General features: G+C 42.2%; 1 protein-coding gene across 3 annotated transcripts in view; it reads right to left on the reverse strand.

Moving 5' to 3' along the window:
• Positions 1-11388, reverse strand: part of Fut10 (fucosyltransferase 10 (alpha (1,3) fucosyltransferase)) — a gene marked incomplete at its 5' end in the record, with an annotated part of 76643 nt that extends 65255 nt beyond the window's left edge. For all 3 annotated transcript variants that reach the window (XR_001236637.1, XR_001236638.1, XM_013521503.1), the window contains 3 exon segments: positions 3054-3405; positions 10539-10774; positions 11362-11388. Coding sequence is in view for 1 of the 3 variants with exons in the window: in XM_013521503.1 (XP_013376957.1) it covers positions 3054-3134 (81 nt within the window).
• Between the last annotated feature and the right edge of the window lie 5 nt (positions 11389-11393).

Consider the following 11393-nt stretch of genomic DNA (forward strand, 5'->3'; position numbering starts at 1 on the left):
ACCACTAACTCCTCTGCCAGCCAAAGACAGCCTTCCCTGTTGGGCCCTACTCTTAGCCACCCGGGGCCAGGCCTTTTCCACGTGTGACTCCCAGACGTGGGAAGAGAGCCACTGACCCCTGCTGTAGCAACCAAGTCTGTAACTCCCTGGGGAGAGCCCCTAACTGTCTTTAGATTCCCAAAAGTACCCAAGGCCCCTAAAAATATTAAGAACCACTGAGTGAAAGCCAATAAGCAGTACTCCAAAAGGAGTAAGAAAGTATATTTGCTTTTAATAAAATCACAGATCACCTCTGACACCAGAGTCTGCATTAAAACAGCAAAGGAGTCCTGAAAACTAGTCTAACTCTTGCCAATCGCCTTCTCAGCATTTTTATAATATAATAAGATGGCTCTTCCCCAGCAGCTTGATGGAACAGAGCTGACTTATAACCCCAAACCATCTTCATTTGACCTTCTCCTGCAAATTACCAGCAACTTAAAAAATGAAGGCTTTTAAAAAGCCACAGGATATAACTTCAAAGATAACATTTGTTCCACACTTCTGATCAATGTCTCCTATGTGAGGTACACGTTCACTTACAAATAATAAGGACTGGGTGATGAGATTTTTCTGCCAAAAAGCTTTTTAAAATATATTTGTCTCTTTTACTACTCTCTTTAAAATAAAAATAAAATAAAATATATTTATCCACAGAGAGCACTACCAGTTGTAAGAAACATAGAGGCAGATAGAAGAAAATATTAAAACCATGAGGACAAAATCAGCCAAATCCACAATTTAGACAATTCAAAAGGACAAAGAGGCCCATTTTTTGAAGCAATCCATGACATCAAACAAAGAGGAGAACAAAAGAAATTTCCAAAAGAAAAAACAAAACTTGAGATACAACAACCAAAGGCAATGTGTGGGATTTGTTTATTCCAGATTCAAACTAACCTACTATAAAAAGGCTCTTTTAAGACAACTAGGAAAAATTTAACATTCCAGGATATAGAGGTTATTGAGTAATTACTGTTAATTTGGTTGGGTAAGAGATGAATAACGTGGTTACATGAAAATTTAAATGTTTCTATGTGTTAGAAAATCGCATTAACATATGTCCAGGTGAAATGCAATGTCTAGGATTTGCTTTGAAAAATTCCAAAATTCTTGAAAATTTGTGCAACAGTAAGTAAAATTCAAAAATAAAGATGATATATATATAATATACCCAAATAATTTGTAGATACTATATATAGAGATACTATATAAATAGTTAAAAGTAGATGAAAAACAGTCTAAAATGAACGATTTCCTCCAGAGAACAATCTTTCAGCTTAATTTTAGATACCCATTATATTTTCATGTTTAGCTGATCATTAACTAAGTAATTTACGTTATAGAAGAGTTGGGGGCTGAGGTGTATACCCCCAAAATTCATACATTGAGGCCCTAACTCCTAGTACCTTAGCATATGGCTATATTTGGAGGCTGGGCCTTTAATTAGGTTAAGTGAGATCATTAGAGCCCCAATCCAATATAACTAGGGTCCTCATAAAAAAGGGACATTTGGACATGGACAGGTACAGACAGAAAATAGTCAAGGCGAGGGAAGAGGGACCTCAGAAGACACTACCAGCTAACACCTTGATGTGAACTCCTCAACCTCTAAAACTGCGAGAAAAGAAATGCCTGTTGTTTAAGCTACCCATCCTGTAGTACTTTTAGGACCGTCTTAGAAAGCCAATAGAGGATCCATAACATGATTTATTTTTTTTAATTTATCTCTGCTTTATCCTACTTATAGTGGCGAATTATTTTATCTGCCTACTCCATAAAACGTTAAGAATGGGTGTGGCTCTGAATTCATAAGCACTCTTTGTTCACTGGTAAATGTTTTCAAGGAATTTTTTAGGATAACATCACCACCATGCTGAACTCAACGTGCCAGTGCGGATGCAGAAAGTGATTGGCGGCAAAACCAAAACCGGGCCAGACTACGGTTTAGCTCCAAGATTCATGCCGGCTCCTTAAGCTATGGAAACTTAGAACTGACATGCACTTCAAAACCATGGAAATTTATTCAAAAGGCGAGCCCTTAGCTTAGACATAGGCATTTCTCAGAACTGGACAAAGTGCCACAGCAAATGCCCGGGAAGATCAAAGCACCCCTGAAACTTCCCATAGAGAGAAGCAGACAACCCCAGCTCCTCCTGCACGGCAGGCTCCAGGCATCTCCAAGACAGACAAGGAAGCAGTCAAATGTTTCCTCTGACCAGATTCCCAACCTGCTCTAGGAGCTTTCTGTTACTCCACCCGGATCAGAAAAAGGGAGTTGCTGCAGAGTTAAAAGCCCAGAGAACACTTTAGCTTCCATCAGTCTCACCCCTGAAATACTCACATCCATGAACCATCTGTAAAAGTCCTTCAGATTGTGAAATGAATAGCTGGTACTTGCAGAGAGGAAGAATATCTCTAACATATATACCTTTATCACTGTGGGATTTTTATTTTAATTTTATATTAGTAAACAAAATAAAAAACACTGTAAGAATAAGTAGGAAGACTAGAGAAAGGCTTCACTTCATTCACCCTAATATAGTCCGTGATCCGATCACATGTGAAGAAATTTACTCATGTGGTTGTATGTATTCTGTATTTATCACAAGATACAGAGTATCTTCCAGACACTATTCTCAGAGTAGTCCTTGCTTCCTCAAAACTGACATTTTCAGAAGCAGTGACCACCAGAGATTCCGAAGGAGCCACCAGCACTGACCCAATAAGATAAAGTGAGCTATAGTTTCTGTCTCACTCGAGCCAGCGCTCCGCAAGTCACAAGCTGGCGTCCTACCCCAATGATGTTGTTTCTATCTGGCACACTTGTTCAATAAACTTCAATTTGACCTGTTTTTTTAAAAAATTCTTTTTCCTCGCCTTATACTACTGAAAGTCCCTGATCCTAAAGGGTTAAGCGAAAAAGTAATGTTCTTGAAGTTTTATAAGAATGGAAGTAGAAGATAACAAACGCCAGGAATAAATCCACACTATGCTACCCAAATCTTTGGTACCTGGAGTGTGACAAGCAGAAAGACAGTAGCTGTCATGAATAGGCAGGACGCCAAAAGCTTCCTCCTCTGAATGCACACCATGCTGCCTGGCCTCGGGTGACTGACAGAGGGCTGGCCGGGCTACCAGGTGTCCTTGAGTCAGCTCATAGCCCAAGACGACTTCATGTGGAGGAACCATCTGGGTGCCAATTTCCTGCACTGCCATCCCTGCTGGGACCTGGTCTCCATGAAGGACTGAGATCTGAAGCTCCGAGCGGGCCTGGGGTGGCATGGAGAGGGAACAGCATGCAGTCCTCTTAAGCCATCATCAGAGCAGCTGGAGATTCTTCAGGCAAGAAGGCATCAACAAATTCTGTAACAAATGAATAGATAATCTTTCAGCCATGCTGCAGAAGACTGAGTAAATGTGGTTCTTATAGGGCTAGCACACAGGAACACAAAAGATTTAAAATTTGGGATCACAGAATCCTAATACCTCACTCACAGATAAAGGAAACTGAGACCGGGGTGTGAAGTGACTTGCTTGAAGCCACCCAGCCCAAGAGAGTGTGCCAACTCTACAGGCAGGACCCAAAATCAAGAATTCTATTTCCTTTTCATTTTTTCTGGCATCAGAACATTTAATTCCAGAGGTCATTTATGTAAACTTGCCCCCTCCTATCTAGGTTTCAAAGGAGTGGAGAAGTTGAAAGGAACCACCAGGACCAGAGGCTGTGATGCAGCTCAGAGGCAGAGCGCTTGCTTAGCATACAGGAGGCCCCAGGCCTCATCCCAGCCCTGCAAGAAAAGAAAGGAAGTACCAGGACCACCCACCCACTCCCATAAAAATTAGGAAAACAGTAAAGACTCAGGCTTTGAACAAAAGTGGATAAAGATCAACTGGCCCAGTATACCCCAAGGAAACCACTTTTAGCCACAAGCTAGAGAAATCCAATTATTTGTTTATTTGTTAATTCTATTACAGCCAGTGCAATAAAGCACGGGGTTGTTTGGTCAACAAGATTAGGGTTTCCCGTATTTGAAGCAGAGGACCTTTTAAAGGAATTTTTTAAAGGCACTGAATGGTTCCACAGGATGCCTTTTACTCCCAAGATTCTGTATATCCAATGTGGCGGGCAAATGGACCTGTGAAATTCATAGTTGGGCTAAAGTGAGTTGCACAGTGCACCAAAGGCCTGGTTCTAAGCCAGAGCCACATGTTCTTGGGATGGAAAATTAAAAGATATAATTAGAACTCTAAAAGTAAGACAGAACTCTGCTGAAAAAACTGGATTTTAAAAGTATGTTCCTCTCTTGTGGCTCTGATTTACTTTTAAATCCATAATTTTAGGCCGGGCGTGGTGGCACATGCCTGTAATCCCAGCACTCGGGAGGCTGAGGCAGAAGGATCGTTGTGAGTTTGAGACCAGCCTGGGCTACAAAGGGAGCTCAGGGCCAGCCTGAACTGCATAGCGAGACCCTGCCTCAAAAAGACATACATACATACATACATACATACATACATATTGTCTTCTCTTGCCACCACAATGACTCTTGCTCTCAGAAATTACCCAAAGTGTATTTTCTTCTTTTATCTATAGAATTACAAAACTACAGAAACCATAAGAATGGGCTTTAGCATCAGTCTGCCAGGACTCAAATCTCAACTCCCCACATGGCTTAACCTAGCTTCTACATAATACAATTTCCACAACAGGTATGAACAGTACCTAATCAGAGTTAGTGAACAATACTATAAGATTCGCAAAATACTTACTTCAGATCATGGCACACAATAAATGCCTAATGTTTATTTCTCTTTTATTGAAATATGGCGCTCATTATACCTTTAGGTGTAAAACGCAGTTGAATTTATATAAAATGTTGTTCCTCATTAACTAAAACTTCAACAAGAAAAATGGCAAACAAAAGGAAGTCAGTAAGTACTTAGTGAGTGACCTATTATGAGCAAAGCCTTTCCTAAGTACATAGCACCCATGAGCTTATTCTATCCTCACATGAAGCAGGAACTGTTATCCTCATCTTTAAAGGTGAAAGATAACTAAATGTGAAGACAGTAAAGTAACTTTTCCAAGATCTTAACTTTTTTTTAAATTGGGGTTCCTTAAAATTCATAGCACGGCAGTAGGTGCTTTTTGTTTACCATTAGTACATGTTTGTAGTACATAATAATTACACTCATCACAGGGAATTGGTACATATACATAACATCTCAATTCTTATTTTTGCAAGAACTTAACTTTGAAATGCACTAAGCAAAATCAGTGTGGCTCTGAAGTTTATGTATTTTCTATTTTTGAACATTAGTAGCGTAAAATTCCTACCAGACAGTGCTAACTCTCACAGGTTAGCTGCATGAACCACAGGTAGGAGGAGGGAAAAAAAGCCTGTATAAAATAGCTTTCTCTGAGATATTAGAGAAAAAAGGAACATAAATCTCCACGAAGTCGAAATGAACATTAACTTCTACACAGTAGATGCTAGCAGCTGTCATCCATATAAAATGCAGAACTAACACAGTGGCGTCCAATTTTGGTTCTGTCACTTATGCATAACATAAATTGGGACACATTACTAAATCTTCCCAAGTCTGTTTATTTGTAGTGAATAATAAATGTTAATGCAATATTTTTCCCTTGCACAACAGGAAAGTTATCAAATGCTCATTTTATGTGCACCAACAACTTAATACAGCTGTTAGTACGGCTGTAATACAACTGTAATTAATGTAACCCAGATTAAGTAATGAAGTATTACCACCTTAACTCAGAATTTAATTATATCATTTTAAAGATTTTTTTTAGGCCTACCATTCCGTTAATCTTACTTATAATCACTTTATAAACTAGACAAGGTAGGCATTATTATTCAGACTTCCCACAAATAAGGTAACAGCCTCAGCAAGTTTAAGTAACTGGCAATATGAAGGTTTCTACCAGAAATCTGGTCACCTAATTCCAAGATCAGCAGAAAGGAAAGAGATGACAGAACAGTGACAGGTTTTTAAGAACACAAAAAGTTAGGGCCAAAGGAAAACAAAAGCTGGGGAGAGAATCTGAGGATAGAGTTTTGGATATTTTTACCATTACCATAGAGCTCAAGTTAACTGTAGGGCCTTTTAAAAATCTTTATATAGCCATATCATCTCAACAGCAGAATTCAAGGTTATGAATTGCATCCAGAGAATCTCATCTTAGGTTATATTCCCAAAGCCGAAAGTGTAGTGGGGTCTCAGGGACCAAGCAGTGATTAAGTACCATTTAAAAAGAGTACATCCCAGCGGGGCATGGTGGTGCATGCCTGTAATCCCAGCACTCGGAAGGCTGAGGCAGGAGGATTATTGCGAGTTTGGGACCAGCCTGGGCTGCAAAGTGAGCTCAAGGCCAGCCTGAACTTCATAGTGAGACCCTGTCTCAAAAACACCAAAAAAAAAAAGAGTAGATCCCAATATGTATTTTAATTTATAACATGCGGCAACATGTATTTACAATGGAACAGTCCACCTAGTATGTATTAGTTACCCAGGAGCCTGTCACCCAGACAGCAGCTCCCTCCTCTGGTGGGACAGATGGCCTTGCAGAGAGCACGGTGGTCCAACATAAAGGTACTCCAGGAGGGAGGCTCCTTTTGTTCCACCATTGCCTGCAGGATGAATCCAGAAGGCTCCAAGAGAATGGGCCAGAATACTCCTTTCTGGGATACAGATGAGTTATGGACTCACTAACCAACCCTCTTTCCCCTAGGAACAGGGCTTTGGCAATAAGCACATAGCTGGTTGAGCATCGCCTGGGGCAACCATCTGCTCCCTGGAGCAGAGTTTGGAGCTGACTAAGTCTACCTCATGCTCTGAAAATGCTATCTCACCAAAACCAGCAGAATTGTCATCTTAAAAATAATTCCCAATTTCTGACGTTAAATCAAGATTAACAAAAGAGAAGAGAGACTGAGCATCTCAAAGAGAACTCTCAGGCTAAGGTTCCCAGCTTCAAGGCTGCAGGACCAGTTGGAGACACAAGAGTGTGAGAAATGGCCAAGCGTGGTGGCACACGCCTGCAATCCCTGCACTCGGGAGGCTGAGGCAGAAGGATTGTTGCAAGTGCGAGACCAGCCTGGGCTACAAAGTCAGCTCAAGGCCAGCCTGAACTACATAGCGAGACCCTGTCTCAAAAAGACAAAAAAAAAAGTGTGAGAAATGGAACCAAGAGACGATTTCTGCCCTGGGTCTCTGAGTGCACAATGAGAAGCCAACCCACATAAGCCATATGACGCGTGGAGCTTCCCAGCCATGGTGGTGTGTCTCCCCTCCTCTTCCTCTTCCTCTTCCCATAGGCAGGAAAGGCGAGGCCAAAGATAGGGATCTCTAGGAAAGTTCCCTTCCTCGGCTCTCCTCTAGTAATTGGGGAGTTAACTGGCTTAATAAGAGATTCTCTTACCTAAACTAAAGATAACACCAGGGAGGGCTTTCAAGAGAAATGTACCTAATAATCAAATTTAAATTATTCACACTAAGGTGTAATTTCTCAAAGAGTCTTGACTCTTCCAAGGGGTGTCACTTCATAATGTATAAATCTTCGGAACATCCCTTAAAGGTTGGCCATCTTGGAAACAGATGAGGTTAGCAGGCTGATGGGAAGATGTCCAAGGCCTTTGGACCACTCTTCCAGCACACTTAACTACCTCCTTTCAACATGCCTCATCATCACTCCTCATTCGTTCATGCCTAGCTACTCTTAAAAGTCCAAGGCCCATGCTCTTCCCATGCTGATTCTCTTTTGTTCACCATTCCAATACAGAGATGTCCCTAGAATTCCTCTCTGACTGAAATCCTGTGACAGCTTCCCAAAGATCTCAAGATCAAAGATAAAGATCAAACTCTACCAGCCTCTAAACTAGACCATGCGAACCCTATCTTACTTGTCTAGTGTCCTCATCCCTGCTAATCCTGGAACATAGCTTCCTCTCCTGTGCTTTCTGCCCACTTAGATACCTCTTTCATTGTTCTAGTCACTCTCTGAGACTTTCGAGGCTGCTTCAGAAAGCCTATGTCTCCCAGACCAAGTCATTTTATAGATCCACACCGTCCTGCACCTATTTCTATTGCAGCAATGGGAAGAAAGCAAGAAGCTAGAGGATTTGAGGACACTTGGCGGGATGGGGCATAGGGAGGACTGAACCTAGGGAGGACTGAACCTAGGGCTTTTACACTGAGCTGCATCCCCAGCTCTTTTTGAACTTTCATTTTTGACAGAGGGTCCCACTGAGTCAGTAAGTTGCCCAAGCAGGACTCAAACTTTCAGTCCTACTGTCTCAACCTTGCAGAAAGCTGGGATTGCAGAAGTGCACTGCCCACCCCTGGCTTTTGGGAAACTTTCCACGGCTGCTTCACTGGGTGCATAGAAAACAACTGTGGAATATTATAAAGTCTGCCTATTTATTAATATGCTGAAGACTCCCTTAATTAATGCCCACCCTAGGGCATTTGATGAATACCCACTTTTATTAATATTTATTTGCATTAATATGTTTCTCATTCTTCTGTAACAGATTTCTTATTTTGCTGGGCATTAATTTTTCCACAAAGAGGGCTTGGGTGGAAGATTTCTATTTGGAAAGGTCATTCTCTTCAATCAAGCACATATTTTAAGCAAGACCATTGTGACTCAAGACTGTTGATTATGGGGGTGGTGCCATGGTGTAGCCGGAGCACCTTGCTCTTCCGCTGCAAGACTGAAGGGGATGCCACTTAAATCCTTAGCGTCTAGACACACACCAAAGCACTCCACTGTGTGGTGTTAATTCACACAGGCTCACACGGGTGGAAAGACCCCAGTGAAAGCACAGATTTAAGTGGGACACGGGAGTACAGGGCTGCAGAGTTTATTTTTGATACTATGAACTATGGCAGCTCCTCAAGAGGTACAGATTCTTCATCTTTGTATTTCCTGTGAGGTCTCCTAATCAGGATTTTTCTCCAAAAAGAACTTATAGATTACTTTGCAGCAATTTTCCTACTTAGCAGATCTGAATTAAAGTCCCTCATCTATTTTTGTTATTTAAATAATCATGAATGAGGAACTGGTTAAACAACACACAATATGGCTAATATTTCACATGTCTACGTGCTAGGCCAGGTAATGTTCTAAGGTTTCTTCCCAAAAGTGAGCTCTGTAAGCCAGTAAATCATGTCCAGGAGCAAAAAACTCTTCATAGAAGAAAGGTTAACCTAGTAAAGAGACAATAATCATAATAATTTGATCTTAATTGTCAACCTGATGGGATTAAGATCAGTGATTATATCATGGGGGTGATATATCCATCAGTGGGTTAATCCAGTGATGTTCACAGGGGAGTGTGCTGGTTGGAGCCTGGGCCAGGTGGAGGTGGGTCGCTGGGAGTGCACCTTTGGAGGGCAGATCTCTCCCTGGGGCTCAACTTTGCTCCAACACACCCTTCCGCCATGCTTTAGAGCCACGCAACCATGAACTCGGAACTATGAGCCAAATTAAACCTTTCCTTTAAGTCTGGGTGTCAGATATTTTGTCCTATGACAGAAAAGCTGATACAAAAAGCGAATACAAAGTAAGATTTCTGGAAATAAAAAAAAAAAAAACATTTCAATATAACAAATGTAGAACTACTTTGCCTCTGTGTGTGTGTGGTACTGGGTGTGTGTGTGTGTGTGTGTGTGTGTGTGTGTGGCGCTGATTTCAAAACCGGGGTTTCACAAATGCTAGGCAGGTGCTTCACCCCTCAGCAACAACTCCAGCCCATTTTCTTTTGAGTAATTCAACATTACCTTCTGAAATTTGAAATTGTTATTCTCTAATAAAAAAAATCTAGAAAACCTGTCAATAAACTTATTTTTTTTTTTAATTTCCAAAAACACTTGCTCAGGACCACTGCAACAAATACTTATTAATGAATGTTGCTAACAGAGTAAGATAGTGCATTTCTCACTGAAATTAACTCTCCACATTCTGAATACTATAAAAAACATTTAAGTACAGCTTCGAATTGTCTGTGTACTGAGCAATACTTACACATACATAACAAGGTCCAAACTATTTTTTTCCTTATTTCCTAAATTTAACCCTAATTTGAATCCTTCAAAAACGTTCCGTTTGTAAGATAAAGCTTGAAACTTACTACTGTTTTCTTTCTCCCTGAAAATTAAAAGATGACTGACAATAGGGCAGTAACGGTAGAGGTTGTTTAGTTACACACTGCCCCTAGCAGGAAGCTAGCAAGTGAAGCGTTAGTATAGCAATTTCCAAAGTGGTACAGACTTGATCACCTGACGCCGACTTCTGGCTTGGAGGCAGGAGAAGAAAGTTCTAAGGCTGCGTAAGTATAAGGTGCTGTCTACATGCTGGCTTGGAAACTTCAGTGTGCAAATATCTGGGCTGTTTATTCAATTCGAAGGCCTGGCCTCACAAAAGACCTCCATTTGAGATCATGGTGCACCACAGAAAATCAAGGCCCTACCTTGTAGTGGGAGGCCATTAGTAAGTCCAAGACTGGTCCTGAGTTTCTGGGGAGGAGGGAGAGGGGTCCTCATTTACGATAAGGAAGGACGAGTGAAAGCATTAAGGTCCCCAAGACGAAGTTAACACTGTACTCAACCAAAGTGCACACGCTCCACAAGTGAAAGTAACAGTCCAGGTCACACCACTGTTCTATGCAACGGAGTCAGGGTCCCTCGGCAGTGAGGAGGAGGACACCTGTTGGCGACAGGATCAAGAAAAACAGTCGGGCTGGGGATTTATCTCAGCGGCACAGCGCCTGCCTGGCAAGCGCAAGGTCGTGAGTTCGATTTCCGGAACCGGAAAAAAGAAAAAAAAGAAAGAAAAACAGTCATTTGCATGACATTTGCTACGTATTAAAGAATCGTTAAAAGATCCCAAGCTAACGTCTTAAACATCACCGCAGTGTTCTGTATCTTACACAGCTGGGGTCTATCCTATGCACGCTCACTAGCTATAAAAGCACTAAGTCACGGCTTGCCTGGGGATAACCAAAAGCTGCCGCCGGGGTCTTTCCAAGGCGCTGTCTGCTGAGCACACGGTGTTCCGCACGACTGCAAACTAGTCATTTCACTAGTTCAGCGCGAAATTCCAGCAACAAGCGACCCTCGGGAAGCACCAGTGGGCGGAAGCGACTCTCAGGGCCGAGGCAGAGCGGGCTCCCGCGGCGGAGAGGGCCGGGAAGGAGGCGAGCGCGGAGCGGAGGAGGGCGAGCCCCGCACCCCGGGACGGGCCGCTCCCGCTGGAGCCCCGCCTGCCCCAGGCGGCCCCGCAGCAACACTCACTCCCTTCCGGCACGCGCGGCGTCCCGGCTGCA

Source organism: Chinchilla lanigera, unplaced genomic scaffold (genome assembly GCF_000276665.1).
Source record: "Chinchilla lanigera isolate Chin_1 unplaced genomic scaffold, ChiLan1.0 scaffold00062, whole genome shotgun sequence".
NCBI classification, from domain to species: domain Eukaryota; kingdom Metazoa; phylum Chordata; class Mammalia; order Rodentia; family Chinchillidae; genus Chinchilla; species Chinchilla lanigera.